Source organism: Bos mutus, chromosome X (genome assembly GCF_027580195.1).
Source record: "Bos mutus isolate GX-2022 chromosome X, NWIPB_WYAK_1.1, whole genome shotgun sequence".
Taxonomy (NCBI): Eukaryota; Metazoa; Chordata; class Mammalia; order Artiodactyla; family Bovidae; genus Bos; species Bos mutus.
Window position 1 is genome coordinate 21,918,051 of NC_091646.1, and position 17,940 is coordinate 21,935,990.

General features: G+C 41.9%; 1 protein-coding gene across 1 annotated transcript; it reads left to right on the plus strand.

Moving 5' to 3' along the window:
• Nucleotides 1–1,026: 1,026 nt before the first annotated feature.
• Nucleotides 1,027–2,046, plus strand: LOC102286440 (olfactory receptor 6N1). The gene has a single exon (XM_005909031.3). It carries the CDS (start codon nucleotides 1,027–1,029, stop codon nucleotides 2,044–2,046), a length of 1,020 nt encoding a protein of 339 aa, XP_005909093.3.
• Nucleotides 2,047–17,940: the final 15,894 nt, after the last annotated feature.

Genomic DNA, 17,940 nt, shown 5'->3' on the forward strand with positions numbered 1-17,940 from the left:
GGACACGTTGTCATCACCCCAAGCAAAGCAGTAAAGATGACTTTGCTCTATTTCCTGGTCACAGACTGAGCCTTCAGCCTACAACACCAGCTGAACCAAGCCCCTACCTCTGGCCTCCCATTTACCTCTAAGTTAGGCCACAGCACAGATTGATTGTTAATTCTATTGCACGGCTCAAGCACTAAGACCAGACAGCCATTTCACAAATTTGTGTCTTTGAGTGTGGTGGGGGAGGAATGCTTGTGGGGATGGGGGAGCTGCCTTCATGACTCACTGCTAACCCATGCCTGCTACTGGAAAAAAATAACTCTAAATGCACATCCTACTGCTTGTGAGTCAGGAATGTCATTTTCATTTATGAAGGATGGAACATTATTTTTCTCTAACATTTCAAGTGAATAACTTTACATACATTTTCCCCTCAATTTCCATAGGAATTTGATGCCATGGAAGCAATCAGCTACATGTCCCCAGAGCCTGGCAGAAACTCTTATTTTTCTTACAGGTACTTTAAGATCAATAGTTCTGAATTCCCCTCCACCCTCCAATTACATTCCTGGTGAAATCCACCCTGATTTAGGGGTTTGGGGGGAGATGGGGTGATATGAATTCCAGTGTTATTTTATAATTTTAGAGTCACATTTCCACTGAGTCTTAAAAGCTGAGTTTCAGGAGTTGAGAGCTTTCTTGCCATGTCCCCATTAAGACATGTTTGCCTCCCACTGTGAGACTCCCAAAGGTAGATTCATCACCGGTTATGTCAAGGAAAAGAGTGGAAAAGAGCAAAAGAGACATCCTCTCTGTTAACTCTCCAGGGCATAGTTTCTGATTTCTCTGTGGCTATTAGGTAAATACACCTAGTAGAACAAAACAGGAAATTTATTCCAGACAAGAAAAACCAGGGTCTTTGAGTTTTATCATATATGACGTATCTGATGGTGCTACCCACCTCCAGTAGTATGGCTCTTTTTCCAACTGGCTATATGTCTCTCCTTTCCTCAGGTCTAATGCATGAATCTCACAGATATGGGTAATCTGACCACAATCAAAGAATTCCTCCTGCTGGGATTCGGGAGTCTCCATGGGTTACAGTTTTTTCTTTTTGGGATATTTCTGGGAATGTATGTAGTGACTTTGCTGGGGAACCTTCTTATCCTTATCGTCATTTCCCTTGATCGTAACCTCCAAACCCCCATGTACTTCTTTCTGTCCAATTTCTCCTCCCTTGAGATCTGGTACACTACCTCTATTGCCCCTAAGATGCTGCAGACCCTTCTCGTAGGTCCCCAGGTGATTTCTTTTGTGGGCTGTGTGGTCCAGTTTTACTTCTTCGGTTCCATGGCAGTAGCTGAGTGCTTTCTTCTGGCTGCCATGTCTTACGACCGCTACCTTGCCATCTGCAGCCCCCTCCAGTACCCATCACTCATGAACCTCCACATGTGTGTCCTGCTTGCAAGCGGGTCTTGGCTGGGTGGCTTCCTAACCCCTGTGGTCACTGTTGCCATGACTTTTCAGCTGCCATTCTGTGCAACCTCTAAGATTGACCACTTCTTCTGTGACCTGGCCCCTGTGCTGAAGCTGGCCTGCTCTGATACTGAGATTGTGGAGAAAACCACCTTCCTCCTGGCCTCCTTTGTCACCATGGTGCCCTTCTTACTCACCGTAGCCTCCTATATCCACATCGTGGCTGCTGTCCTCAGGATTCCATCAGCTGCAGGAAAGCAACGAGCCTTCTCCACCTGCTCCTCCCACCTCACAGTGGTCACTCTGTACTATGGAACACTGGGAACGGTGTATGCCATCCCCGCAGCAACCCAGGCTGCTGTCCTGAACAAGATCTTCTCCTTGTTCTACACTGTGGTCACTCCCATGGTCAACCCCATCGTGTACAGCCTGAGAAACAAGGATGTTCAGAAGGCAGTGAGAAGGCTTATGAGTCACTGGGCATCTGCTAAGGGGAGCTCGGGGCCCCCACCACCCCCAGGGAGTGTTTTTTTTTCTCCGAACAGCCTGGGCTTCTATGAAGGACACCAAGCACTAGGCTGAGTACTTGGGGGCTCAGCCCACTGCTGCTCCCTCCTTCAAGGGAAAGAGCCAACAGAGTAGGAACCCTCCCCAAATCCTTACAGACCTAATGTTCTTGGGAATTCCAGGGTAATCCTTGCATGGTAAAATAAGTTTGCCAGACAAGTGACTCTCTCTGGCTCTTCTACCATGCCTCTTAGGGGAAAATTCAAAACACCCAAATTTGCTTGCTGCAAAAGTCTCTCTCTCTGTCTTTGTCTCTCTGGCTGTGTGTGTGTTATAGAAATATCTATTGGTGTTAAGGTTTTTGGTTTCATTATGTGCATGTGCCCAATGTGCCCTTGTGTATGCACACACACACACACACCTCTACATAAGCACACAGCTACCATACCCTTCTCCTACAAACTTAGGTGCCTTCCACTGTGCCTCTCCTCAGGGCTTATGCACATTCACGCTGCCTGCTGTTGTTTCTTAGATTGTCTGCCTCTCCGCTGATCAGAACCATGTCTAAAATCGTAGAGCAGCTATTGACTGTTCTGCTCATTTCAATAGGTAGTTAATCAAGCCCCTTGAAGACTGGAATAATATCATCCTTATTATTCTTGATGCCCCCTATCACTGTGCTCTACACAGAGGCAAGATAATTATTTGTTGATTGAATGAATCAATGACTAATCAAAGCAATGGAGGCTTGGTGGATGAAGAGAGTTTAAAACAAGTCACTTTTTTTTTCTGGCCTCTCCTCCTCATTTTTCTCCTCATGGTCATCGACATCCCCAACTCCCCCCACAGGCAGCTCTGACTGAGCCCCCTAATCTTGCTCCTTGCCATGCCCCCTCATCCACCTTCCCCACAGTGGCCAGATGTACCCTCCTAAACCCACACCTGACACTATACTTTCAGTTTATCACTCTCCATGGTTCTCCAGTGCCCCTGAAAAAGAGTCAGAGCCCTCCCCCTGGCTTGTGGCCACCTCTTGACCTCACCCCTCACCAGTCTCCTTCTCTCCCTCTGTGCTCCAGCCACACAAAACACCTCAAATAGACTTGGAAACCCTCTAAAGGGAAGATCACCTGCTCCATGTATCTCCCACAGCATCTAGATCCAGAGCAGCACAAAAAAAGTAGTTGCTCAAATAAGATGTCTTAAATTGAATGGTAATGGGACCTTCCCCTTCCTTTCCCCTTGTTTCCACTTATTGGCTTCTAGCACTTTGGCTTGAGGAAAAGGCAATCTTGATTGGCTGTCAGTGATGTGTGTCTTTTCCTATTTCACCTGCTTGCCCTCCAGGTAGGCACCACACGGGAGCAGATGGACTCCTTCCCCCCCCCCCACCCCAAGAAAAACCTCCTCCTGTAATATGAGTCAAAGAATGCCAAGTGGTTTGGAAAACACTTTCCCAGCTGGTTCTTCCTACTCCCTTCCTGACCACCCACAGAGTTCCCTCTTGTATAGGGTCTAATTGTCTCTAATCTAGCTTTAACTTCTTATAATTACCCTCAATTAGAAAATAGAGCCTGCAGAACACACTCCTTGTGGTTAAGACATGGATCCAGAGTAGAAGTGTAATTACTTTTTGGCCTCTCAGGGGTTCTGCCTAGCCTTCTGTGCAGACGTACAGAGTGGAAAGGCTACATCTGTTCCATCCATACATGTCTTTCTTTTATTCTTGAATCCAGGTTTCTGAGATAGTTGAGGGGTTTGTTTGGTGTGTTAGCTATATGGAAAAAAAAATTTTTTTAATCTACTAGTCTAAGCTCAACTTGGCTTAGAAACCATCAACTATTTCCCAGTGACCTTAGGAAAAAGTCCGAATGCCCCATGGAAGTGACCAACATAACCTGTCAACTTTCAAGGGCCTGTAGCCCATCTAGAGTGTGTTCATGGCCAAAAAAGATATAACACTTCTCTCAGTCTCACATTTTGTTGCTTTTTTGCTCTCTGAACTCATTTTCTTCCTGGATGTTCCTCAAACCTGCTTGCCTCCTCATAACTTTCATGGATACTATTCTTTCTTCCCTTCCTTATTTCACTTTTTACTTGGCTCATTCTTTAAGTTCCACCCAGTTTCTTTATCATATGCTCTTAGAGCCTCCTAGCTTTTTCACTTTTTCATTATAAATTTCTCACAGCTGCACTAGAATATTCTGCATGAGATTTTTATATATATATATATATATATATATATACACATACATACATCCTCTACCTGGACTAAAAACTGCACAAGGCAGGATCTGTGTCTGTTTTGTTTGAATACTACATCCCTAGTGCCCAGCACAGAGCTTAACAAGGAATAATTGTTCAATAAATACTTGTTGATAAAAGAATGAAAAAGAGCCATCTAAAGTTATTTTATTTATTTGATAAAGCCTTATGTTCCTCTTACTCAAGATGCAGTTATTTAATCTTGTTGTGGACTGATTAGTCTCACTCTGTTCCCAAAACCACAGTGTACCTCCCTATTCTGTGCCAATCATCACACAACTCTGTGTAATTTCCCCGAGGGAACTGGAGGAGGGTGTACGGCTCAGGACAACTCATCCCTACTGGTGAGAAACACGTCAAAGTGCATGTCCTTCTCACAGTGATAGTACAGCTTCCCTGCCAAACACAAAAGGCAGGACTTTTTTTATTATGGTGCTTTGGTTGATACACTGCTCCTGCAGTGTGAATAGTCTTTCTCTATTCAGTGAAACATTATGTTAATGATTGGACAGAGTAATTAATAGCAGGTCAGATTATATTCTCATGTCTCTGTACAAGCCAAAGAGAAATTATCCTCATTAACCTGATCAGTACAAACTGTCATACTAGATTAGAAGAGCTCCAGCTTCAATTTATACCTTAACCCTCGCTGTTTTGGCCAGATGGCTTGCTGGTACCTCCATGCTGCTACTTTGCTGGTACTTTCCTCACTCAGGAAAGAGGGAGAAGAAATCTGGAATGAGCAAGTTAAGGTAATGAAGAAGCAACACAGACCTCAGTCTTGCCTTAAAAGAAGTTTGCCAGCAGTACTTGCCTCAAAATTAAGAACACATCCATGTTAGATTTTTTTTTTACGAGATGGCTAGGCTAGGATGTAGGGGAGGCTGCATGGCTCTCAAGGCAATGGCACTAATTTTGAAAGGTTATAATTGTGTTCCAGAGTATCATATCTGGAACTAGAACTCCAGAGAGAGGACCTAGAGACAGATGTCAGTACCTTAAGAGTAGAGTACTGCCAAGAGTTAGACAAGTATCATCAGGAACCCAAGCAAATGAATTGGGGTCTGAGTGGGATTCACAGATTAATTTTAGTACAAACCAAGAATAGAGGCAAACAATATTTAGGGCTTTCTGGCAGGGGGCTCCACTGTTTCTAAGCTTTAGTGTTTCTTCTGCTTTTCAAGTTCTATAGACTCTTCAAATTTATCTTCTATGCCCAACTTCATCTGTAGTGCAAGATCATTCCTGGCAAAAACATGAATGAAGACAAAAGCAAAGTGTGGGGACATGATGTCTGATATCACTACTATTCTAGCTGGTCAAGATTAGTGTTTAATAAAACTGATATCAAATGGTGTTTCACAGTACTACTAAAGTAATTGGAGGGATTATGTGACAAAGACATCAAAATTTACATATACAAATGAGAGTTGTCCCTTTCATTGAAGTCCACTGGGAAACTATATAATTATTCGACTGATTCTAAAAACAAAATCAATGGAACTTATTTTTGAGTATTTTCTTTAGCTCCTTAGATACATTCTATTGAATTTCCTCAGCTGAGATTAACTTTCATCTTCTGAGGATGGATTTACATTCTACAAATGGCCAAAAGTCCCTTTGAGTTTAGTCTGATAAGTAAAGTAACTTTGGAAATCGAGGGTATCATTCAAAGAATGATTATTATTATTATTGTTATTATCTCTATTATTCTTAACATTATGAGTCATTAAATGTTGTCCAGGCTTATGGGTCAAATCAGAGATGGCCACAATCTGAAGATCAGATAGGCCATCAGGGCTTAGATTAACTCTAAAAAGGGCTTAAGTATTATGGAACGAACTCAAAGAGGTGACCAAAATGTCAGGGACACCTGGAAGTGGCAATAGTAGAAGTCAACGCAAGAAATAAGCAGAAGGAATCCAGAAGGTTCTCAGAGCTGATAGAAGTATAATTCTAAAGTAAGGGACAGAGTCCTGAGTAAGGAGCTCCCTTAGTGGCTCAGAAGTAAAGAATCAATCTGCAATGCTGGAGATACAGGAGACCTGAGTTCGATCCCTGGGTAGGGAAGATCATCTAGAGAAGGGAATGGCTACCCACTCCAGTATTCTTGCCTGAAGAATTCCATGGACAGAGGAGCCTGGCAGGCTACAGTCCATGGGGTGACATAAAGTCGGACATGACTGAGTGACTAACACACACACAAGGATTAGAAAGGCATGAAGAGAAGCAAATCAGAATGCTACTCTCAGGGGAAATGGATTGTCAATTGGGGAACCAAATAAGATATTTGGATTCCAGAAGAAGTTATAGGAAATTAAGCAGGACTCCAATAAATTTATGGGATGCAAAAGTCAGAGTAAGACTGAATCTCTACTATTTCTCATGTGCAAGACTATAATTATTCCAAGAGCCAAGGACAGAGCTGAACCCACAGGGATTTTTTTAATGCCCTTAGCCACAACTAAAATTGAAAAATTGCCAACCTCAGCACTGTTGTGGTAAAAAAGCCAGGCATATAATTCTAATAGTACTATAGAATGACTACCCTATTAGCCTGCTTGCCTGTCTTTGAGAATTGAATTCTACATATATAGCATAATCATTGTTAGCAGAATAGTATCATTGTTGGAAGAATAGTTATCCTTATGTGTAGTTGGGTCCTGCACCCATTTTGGGACCTTTGGCACACTGAATTTGACTCTGAGGTTTCTAGAGCTTTCACTTCTTCGATATACTAGAAAAGCCATCTGCCACCCTGGTTACTATTCTGCTTGAGAATACTTTGTTTTATCCAACTTCCCTTGAAAGTTCAGTACAAATGTCGAGTCCTTCCTGTTTTCATTCATTACTCAAAATGCACTAATATCTTTTCAGAAACTTGCTTGTGTTTAGGGTTTCTTCCAAAATAAGTTAGCTTCTTCATCCGAATTGGATTTCCAGCCAACGTTCTTCCTATTGCAAGGCATAGACATTTAACAAAGCAAATCTTTGACCTTTTCATTATTTCTATCGGGGTCCTATCAATGATTAGAAGATCCATTCGTACATCATCATGGACATCTTTCCTGAACCAATTCTTGCTCTTCACAAGAGCAATTCTTGCTATTCACCCTCTCATAAGTATCTCTTAACACTTGCGAATTCATTTCACACAGTGTTGATATTGATCTTTTGCTCTAAACAATAGCCACTTATTTTTTCGATGACATGAAAATAGCATGAATTTCACCCCCAGTGCTAGCTAGCGCATGACTGATTGCCTGATGTTGACAATTTTGTTCCTGAAAGTTAAAGCATGTTTCCAGGTTGGCCTTGGTCACAGTTTCAAACATTGAGCAATAACGTCCATTTGGATTGCATAGAGGAAGACTCAAGGATGATTATTTTAGAAATTAGGACACTTATGTTGTCCTTTCTCTTTTGTGCATTTTGTAGTCATCATCCCAGGCCAGGACTAGCTGAAGGTCATTGCTCCATGGGCTTGAATATAGGTAAGGAGGGCTTTGAAGAACCCCTGAGTCTCAGCTTAGTTACTGACATGTACCTGTTATAGCACCCAAGAATATTTGTCTTATCCTATCTCTTGAGGAACTACAGTACATGGTAATGGTTAAGATAGCAGGCTGTGGAGTTAGAACTGGGTTTGAAACCTAATTTCACCATTCACTACCTTGGTTAGGTGGATCACTTTAACCGAATTGCAGTTTCCTCATTTATACAGTGAGATGATATCTACCCGCAAAGTTCACAAGGCTTGAATGATGCTTAGCACATGTTGAGCTGTCCACTATTAATTGGTGGGAAGGCCAGTCTGACTTAATGAAAAGTCAGAATTTCTTTCAAAGCTATAAGGGAATACCGCTAATACTGACTCTTCTTTTTCAGGAACTCGCTTCACAGAGAAATGTCAGAAACATATTCCATTCCAGCTGTGCTCCAAGGGGAGGCTGAGACTCTCTCAGGCTTGTGGGGTATATTCCTGCTTCCTTGGGACATGACCGCACACCCGTTATTCCTGAGCTAAAGACACTGCTGACCTTTAACTTCCCCACTAAAATGGCCTTGGCTCTCTCTTTTCTTAACTGTCACTGCCACTAGCTAAGGACTGAGGGCTTCCATTAGTTCTTGACGTCTCTGTATACCAGGCTGACTTTATGCAGATGAACTTCTTTCTCAGCGGATTGATTAACTGAGGTCTCATTGTTTGTTATTGTTATTTCCAAATAAATACAGTGAAGTGTTTTACCAAGTAGATGGCTTAATGGGATCCATACTAATAAATAGATAAATATAGTCAAGTTTCCAACTCTGAATATTCGTTGAAAAGACTGTTGATGAAGCTGATGAATACTTTGGCTACCTGATGTGAAGAACCAACTCACGGAAAAATACCCTGATCTGGGAAAGACTGAAGACAGTAGGAGAAGGGGCCGGCAGAAGATGAGACAGTTAGATAGCATCACTGACTCAATGGACATGAATTTGAGCAAACTCCAGAAGACAGGGGAGAACAGAGAAGCCTGGCATGCTACAGTCCATGGCATCACAAAGAGTCAGACACGACTTAGTGACTGAACAGCAGCAACAAATACTGGCTTCCTGTGTAAATGAAACACATTACCCATGTGATTCTAAGATATTCATTTACCACCAACTATCTCCTTTCTTTTTGTAGCTGGTGAAATAATAAACTCCTAACCTAGTTTATAAATAAGACAGTTTCAGATTATAAAATAGGGGAATCCAAATTAATGAGGTTTAGTTTGTCTATATTAACCCTAACTATAATGATATATCACTTATCTGAAAGTTCCCTTCCTAGAAACTATAATTGTCTAATACTTTCAAAGCTAAACTCTAAAAATTAACCTTTATAAACCTGAGAGCAGCAAAATCTTGTATGCTGCTGCTGCTAAGTCGCTTCAGTCATGTCTGACTCTGTGCAACCCCATAGATGGCAGCCCACCAGGCTCCCCAATCCCTGGGATTCTCCAGGCAAGAACACTGGAGTGGGTTGCCATTTCCTTCTCCAGTGCATGAAAGTGAAAAGTGAAAGTGAAGTCGCTCAGTCGTGTCCGACTCCTAGCGACCCTATGGACTGCAGCCTACCAGGCTCCTCCATCCATGGGATTTTCCAGGTGAGAGTACTGGAGTGGGTAGATTATATAAAATCCACACATCAAAACTCATGCAGAGTACTTACAGAAAAACTCCTAAGGCTCTCAGTCTTACTTTATACACAACTGTAACTCAGCATGGTTTGTGAGCCTAGGATAGAATAGAAGACATCAAAGGGCTACTGGAGGCATAAACAATATAATCAGCAAGCAAACACTTTAGAAAGAAGACAGGATATGTCTTTAAAAATAAGATAGCCTGTGGCCATTTATTGGATGATTAAACAGTCTGATATACTAAGGACACACCTTATATTCCAGCCCAACTCAATGATTAGTGTCCTTAGAAATGACCTGGAGTCAACTTGAACAGGGCAAATTGTGTCAGGTCCAGTTGGCATGAAAAGAGAGGGATGGACAAAATAGATAAGGAGATTAACAGATACAAACTTTCAGCTTAAATACGTCAGGGGGATGTAATGTACACATAGGGTATATAGTCAGTAATGTAACAGTTTTGTATGATGATGGATGGTAACTGGTTTCATTGAGACGGTCATTTCATAATCCATAAAAATATCAAATTGCTGTGTTGTACAGTTAAAACTAATCTAATATTATATGTTAATTATAAATAACTTTTAAGACCATAGAGACATCTATTTGAAACAATTACAATGAAAAGGACTTGGCCACCGCAAGCACACTTCTATTATCTGAGACATGTACTTGCAAACATTTCCTTGCCAGCCAATGCCAAACAGATCAGGTGTTAAGGTATCTGCCAACCAAGCGTGTCACACTAGGCTCTGCCAGGCTGGCTTCAACGAACAGATAAGGGCTTGTAATGAGCACATTATTTACATGTAAATAAAGCAAATGATGGTGAAATATTCATGAAACTTTTTTTCTCCCCTCCCTGAAGCGGCACACATGGGAATATTAGCAGTGTAGGTGGTATCCCAGTTATTAACAACTTCGAGTTAATGAGGTAGCTGTTTTGCTGCATCTGTGTGTGGTGGGGGAGGGGGTTATTCTCTAGGGATAAATCCTAAACCTCCAGAGAGTTTATTAGACAAAAAGGATACTTGGGGCTGGTCATTTTGCCATACCACTTTTCAGAAGAAATGTGTTCCAGCAAAAAAGGAAGATATTGGGAAGGAAAAGTTATTTTTCCAGGTTTCTAATGAAGTCAGGGAATTTCCTCTCACTTTGTTACCAATAGTACACATACCCTCTTGGGGGGGCGTGGAGAAGTGCAAAATAATAGCCTCCCAAGGAGCTGTTATGGACTTGCTTTTAATAACTCCCCCTGAGCACATCTCCTAGTAAAGTTCTTTGTAGTTAAAATGCCTCCTTTAACTAAGTCATGTGCGACCAATTAAAACCACCAAATTCTGCAGTGAATACTTGACTAACTCCTTAATCCTAAAAATTAGTCTGCAAAGGAAGGAAGGAAAATGACGAAAGAAAGGGAGCCACTTACAAACTTAGTTTCAGGGAGTGCACAGGTTGCTTGTAAGTAAATGCACTGTGTGTGTATCGACACAGAATGATTTTTGTGCATTTTGTAGGGAGACATTTATGTGAAAGATGGTGTGTGTGTATATATTCATACCCATATATATCTGCACATATATGGATAATCTGACTGTTTATGTAAATAGAATGTTTACACTGGGGCCGTTTAGTGGAGGGATAAAGAGTTTAATATATTTCGACATGGCTCCTAACAACAGCCTACGTCTAAGCCCAGCCCCCAATAATGAGTGCCCTTAAAGATGGCTTGAAATCATTCAGAAAAAGTTGTATCAGACTCATTTTGGTATAAGAAAACCAAAAGCTATCTGTTTGAAGCAAATTATAAAGGACATTTTTATTTTAAGTGGTGCTTCTATTATTTCAGACATGCATGTATAAAGAGCTTCTTTCCCAGCCAGTTGCAGACAGATTAAGTGTTATAGTATCTGCCAACCAAAGCAGGTCACACTAGATTCTGTCACTGTGGGTATGGGTCTCTGTGTGTGGTGTGTGCATGGATGCATATGTGTGTTTGTGTGTGATTGCTCCAGTTAGGGTGTGTTTATGCACGTAGAAATGGGCAGATGTGAGGAGAGGTACATTTTTTAATGAATTCAATCTGACTTGAACACCTGGTTTCCGCTAGCATCTTACTTTGATTATCATTGTTCCTAGTTTCCCATTCTGGATCTCTATTTTGCCTTTTTCAATGGCGGGCGCACAGATCAAATTTGGCTCAGTTAGAGATTGTCCGGATTACCTGACCCTGCCCACCTGTTGAGCCTAGCAATGCCATTACCCACCCTGTAGCCTCAACTGCATCCTCTTGCCAAAGCTGACACCTGTTCTTTGGTCGATTCTGGCCAGAGCTACTTCCTTGAAACTGACCTAATGACCCTGCTTAGGCTAAGTTAAGCACTAGTCTGGGCAGAACTAAAGGGCAGAAGTAAGGTGACAAGGTTGGGCTGCAGGTCTCAGCATGGTGTGAACCAGGCTCCCCTGAGGACAGTAGGAACCTGGATGCATGAGAGGCTGCCTGATGTGAGGAGTACTGATTCGGGGTGGGGGAAAGCAGACCAGAAGCTCCCAGGATCCTTGATCCAAAGAGAAAACCAAGTGAAATGAAATGAGAGCCAACTGTGGAAGGTTGTTGGAAGGTAATCAGTGGCAGGAAGGAAGAAGAGGAGAGAAGAATGAAAGAAAATATGAAAGTCTTGGAATATCATTCCAAAGAGAGCTAAGAAGTCCCAATGCTGTCCCTAGGAACACACAGGACAACTATTCATTGAGAGACTACTACGTGTTAAGGGCTTCCCAGGTGGCTCAGCGGTAAAGAATCCACCTGCAATGCAGAAGACTCAGGTTCAATCCCAGGTTGGAAGATTCCCTGGAGAAGGAAATGGCAGCACACCCCAGTATTCTTGCTTGGGAAATCCCATGGACAGAGGAGCCTGGTGGGCTACATTCCATGAGGTCCCAAAGAGTTGGGCACGACTGAGCCACTAAACAACAACTACTACATGTCAAGCAATTGCCAGGCACTGGATGTATTTCAGGAAACAGAACATAGTCCCTTCTTTCAAGGAGTAAGCTTTGTATTTGAGGTCAAGAAGCAAGTTGTTTTTCATATTTCTCTGTGAGAAGTTCCACAATAGATGTGAGAAAACTTTTCCTGGAAAAATGGAGTTAGGCAGGTGAATAGTGGGGCGGAGAATGAATATTTAAAGGCTACCCTTTGGCTTCAGGATAAAGTCCAAATTCCTTGGCTTGGAATAGAAGGCCCTTCATGAACTGGCTCCAGCTTCTCAGTTCTCAGTTGTCACCACCGTTGCCCACACTCGCTAGATCCAGCCATGTCGGATTACTTGCAGTAGCTTGGACATGCACACTCTCTTTCACATCCAAACCACTGCAGATGATCACTTTATATGGAATGGCTCCCCAGGCCCCACCCATGCAACCCTACTTATTTGACTCAGCTCAGATAACACCTCTACTGCGAAGTCTTCCCTTAACCTGACCAACCCCTTGCCTTGGATTAGTTTGGGTGCCTGTATTAGTTTGCTAGAGTGGCCATAACAAGTACCATAAATTGAGTGTACTAAACAACAGAATTTTTTTTCTTCTAGTTCTAGAGGCCAGAAGTCCCAGATTAAGGCAGCATTGATTCCTTCTGAGGGCAGGAAATATCTAACCCATGTCTCTCTCCTAGTTTCTGGTGGTTTGCTGGCAATCTTTGGTGCTTCTTAGCTTCTAGACATATCACTGCAGTCTCTGCCTTCATCTTTATGTGGTGTCTTACTGTGTGTGTGTGTGTGTCTTTCTGTCTGAATTTCCTCTTTTTATAAGAGCACCAGTCATATTCCAGAAGACTTAATTTTAACTTAATTACCTCTGTAAAGACCATATCTCCAAATAAGGTCACATTCTAAGACAGTGTGAATTAGGATTTCAACATATCTTTCTTTGGGGAACAAAATTCATCTCATAACAATGATTCTCTCTTTCTTTCCCCAGCACTGACATAGGAAGCTATACTTATAGCATTAATCAATATAATTATAACTTTCTGTTTACTTAGGGATTAGATCTGATAGATAGAGTGCCTGAACAACTATGGATGGAGGTTCGTGACATTGTACTGCTGCTGCTGCTGCTGCTAAGTCGCTTCAGTCGTGTCCGACTCTGTGCAACCCCATAGACAGCAGCCCACCAGGCTACCCTGTCCCTCGGATTCTCCAGGCAAGAACACTGGAGTGAGTTGCCATTTCCTTCTCCAATGCATGAAAGTAAAAAGTGAAAGTGAAGTCGCTCAGTCGTGTCCGACCCTCAGCGATCCCATGGACTGCAGCCCTCTAGGTTCCTCCGTCCATGGGATTTTCCAGGCAAGAGTACTAGAGTGGGGTGCCATTGCCTTCTCCGGTGACATTGTACAGGAGGCATTAATCAAGACCATTCCCAAGAAATGTAAAAAAGCAAAATGGTTGTCTGAGGAGGTCTTACAAATAGCTGAGAAAATAAGAGAAGCAAAAGGCAAAGGAGAAAAGGAAAGATATACCCATCTGAATGCAGAGTTCCAAAGAAAAGCAAGGAGAGATAAGAAAGCTTTCCTCAGTGATCAATACAAAGAAACAGAGGAATGCAATAGAATGGGAAAGACTAGAGATCTCTTCAAGAAAATTAGAGATATCAAGGGAACATTTCATGCAAAGATGGGCACAATAAAGGACAAAAACAGTATGGACCTAACAGAAGCAGAAGATATTAAGAAGAAGTAGCAAGAATACACAGAAGAACTACACAAAAAAGATCTTAATGACCCAGATAACCACAAGAGTGTGATCACTTACCTAGAGCCAGACATTTTGGAATGTGAAGTCAAGTGGGCTTTAAGAAGCATCACCACGAACAAAGCTAGTGGAAGTGATGGAATTCCAGTTGAGCTATTTCAAATCCTAAAAGATGATGCTGTGAAAGTGCTGCACTCAATATGCCAGCAAATTTGGAAAACTCAGCAGTGGCCACAGGACTGAAAAAGGTCAGTTTTCATTCCAATCCCAGAGAAAGGCAATGCCAAAGAATGCTCAACCTACTGCACGATTGTACTCATCTCACACGCTAGCAAAGTAATGCTCAAAATTCTCCAAGTGAGGCTTCAAAAGTACGTGAACTGAGAACTTTCAGATGTTCAACTCGGTTTAGAAAAGGCAGAGCAACCAGAGATAAAATTGCCAACATCCATTGGATCATAGAAAAAGCAAGAGAGTTCCAGAAAAACATCTACTTCTGCTTTATTGACTATGCCAAAGCCTTTGACTGTGTGGATCACAAAAATCTGTGGAAAATTCTTAAACAGATGGAAATACCAGACCACCTTACCTGCCTCCTGAGAAATCTGTATGCAGGTCAAGGAGCAACAGTTAGAACTGGACATGGAACAACAGGCTGGTTCCAAATTGGAAAAAGAATATGTCAAGGCTGTATATTGTCACCCTGCTTATTTAACTTATACGCAGAGTACATCATGTGAAATGCCAGGCTGTATGAAGCACTAGCTGGAATCAAGATTGCCAGGAGAAATATCAGTAACCTCATATATGCAGATGACACCACCCTTATGGCAGAAAACGAAGAGGAACTAAAGAGCATTTTGATGAAAGTGAAAGAAGAGAGTGAAAAAGATGGCTTAAAGCTCAACATTCAAAAAACTAAGGCCATGGCATCCGGTCCCATTACTTCATGGCAAATAGATGGGGAAACAATGGAAACAGTGACAGACTTTATTTTGGGGGGCTCCAAAATCAGTGCAGATGGTGACTGAAGCCATGAAATTAAAAGACATTTTTTCTCCTTGGAAGAAAAGCTATGAGCAAACTAGACAGCATATTAAAAAGCAGAGACATTACTTTGCCAGCAAAGGTCCGTCTAGTCGAAGCTATGGTTTTTCCAGTAGTCATGCATGGATGTGAGTGTTGGACCATAAAGAAAGTTAAGCGCCAAAGAATTGATGCTTTTGAACTATAGTGTTGGATGAGACTGTTGAAAGTTCCTTGGACAGCAAGGAGATGAAACCAGTCTATCCTAAAAGAAATCAGTCCTGAATATTCACTGGAAGGACTGATGGTGAAGCTGACGCTCCAATACTTTGGCTGATGCAAGGAACTGACTCATTGGAAAAGATGCTGGGAAAGATTGAGGGAAGGAGGAGAAGGGGACGGCAGAGGATAAGATGGCTGGATGGCATCACGAACTCGATGGATATGAGTTTGAGCAAGCTCCGTGAGTTGGTGATGGACAGGAAAGACTAGTGTGCTGCAGTCCATGGGGTCACAAAGAGTTGGACATGACTGAGCAACTGAACTGAACTGAACTGAACTGAAACTGTGAGCTATGTGATGGCAGGGAGTGTGCTTTATGCATTGTTGTAATAGTACCTGACACAAAACCAAGCACATAGTAAGTATTCAGTACATATTTGTCACAATATAAGTGTCATTCCTTTGATCAGAGGCCAATCCCTTCACATATACACTGGACCTTGGACCTTCTAGTCTTTGCAGGGACCATGAAATACTATAACCCTCTGATCTCCTACATCTTCAACTTCTCTCTTTCTAATAAGTTCTTCTTCCTAATAGTATTAAAATATTTTCTATTGCTTCACATTGTAAAAACAAACATCTTTCTTTAAGCAACTTGTTCTCACCAAATCAATTTCCCTTTAGAACCATGTTTCTCCAAAACATTATCTACACACAGTGTCTTCTTTCCTTCACCTTTTATTCATTTCTGTATCTCACTCCAGGATGACTTTTGCAGTCATCACTCTATGAAATGTCCTTTTAGTGAGGTCATCAATGTCCTCCATGTCACCAGAGGCAATGGACTCTTCTCTGTCCTCAGATTACCCCTCCTCTAAGCAGCCTTTGGTATAGCTTACCAGGCTTTCTTCTTTATAACACTCCTTTCTCTCTACTTGCATGAGCCTACACACGTGGTTTTCCTGCTGCCTCTCTATATCATTCTCACCCTTATTCTTCCTCTGAAGTGAAAGTAAACATGTTCGTCACTCAGTGTGCCTGACTCTTGGTGGCCCTATGGACTGTAGCCCACTGGGCTCCTCTGTCCATGGGATTCTCCAGGCAAGAATACTGGAGTGGGTTGCCATTCTCTCTTCTCTAGGGGATCTTCCCGATCCAGGGATTGAACCCAGGTTTTCCACATTGCAGGCAGATTCTTTACCATCTGAGCCACCAAGGAAGCCCAAGAATACTGGAGTGGGTTGGCATTCTCTTCTCCAGGGGATCTTCCCGATCCAGGGATCGAACCCATATCTCCCACACTGCAGGCAGATTCTCTATCATTCACAAGGGCCTGTTCTTGGCTCTTTTCTCTTCTTTCTCTAAACTGTTTCTCAACATGATTCCCCCCATTTCCATGATTTTAACTGCCATCTACATGCTGACGGCTTCTAAATTCATATTTCTTGCCCAGATAGCTCTTCTGAGTTGAGAATAGTATATTTACTACATACTTAACATCCACTGCTATATCAGTATATTCTCACACATTTCTCTTCATATCTAGTCCTGTTCCAGGGTTCTTTCATCCCAGTGAGTGGCACAAGCACATATTCAATTCACAAACCTGTAACCTAAGTTATTTTTGATCCCTCATCAAACTCTACAGATTCTACCTTTGAATATATTGAGTTCAATTCATTTTTCCCCATCTCTGCCACTACTCTTCTAGTCCTTACCACCATTGTTTCTCACTGCTAACATTGTAACGGTGTCCTAATTGGTTTTTCAATGTCTATTAGCCCTCCAGTTCCATTAAAAGTCATTTTCCACATAGCAGCCAGAGTGATCTTAAAACATAATACGAATTCTGTCACTCTACTAAAAGTGATTCAAAGAGTTCTAATCTCAGTTACAACGAGATGAAGTGAGGTCTTGTATTATCTGGTTGCTGCTGATTTTTCCAGACCCATCTATGATGTTCTCCCTTTTGATCACTTCGTTGTAACCACACTAGGCTTTTTTCTGTTCCCCAAACACTCTAAAGTCTTTACTACTGCAAGACCCTGCTGCTAGCTAGTCCCTCTGTTGAAATTCTCCCCTGCTTTATCAGAGAAATTGTCATATCTCCCACACAATTCAAATTATGTATGCTTGTTATATGCCTTCCTAGCAGCCTATGTTTTTCCCTTATAGCATATATCACAGTATTAAATTATGGAGAATTGTCAGTATAACGGTAGTACTTGAAGTCAGTGAAATAATAATAATCTAGTAAGTGAGGAAGACATATAACCATTCAACTCTTCTTTCAACTAGTAGTCATTGTCTGTCTCCTATGTCAATAAGAGCTATGCCTATAGCTCTAGGCACTGAAAATGCAGTGGTAACACACCAGATAATGTGATTACTCCTTGAACATAGGTCCACAATGAATCCCCTGGGGATACAGGAGAGTATCACTTTACCTAATGTGTTGGATGGGAAAAACAATCAGGTAAGATTACCTGGTAAGGATTATGATGAATCCAAGTATTAAAATC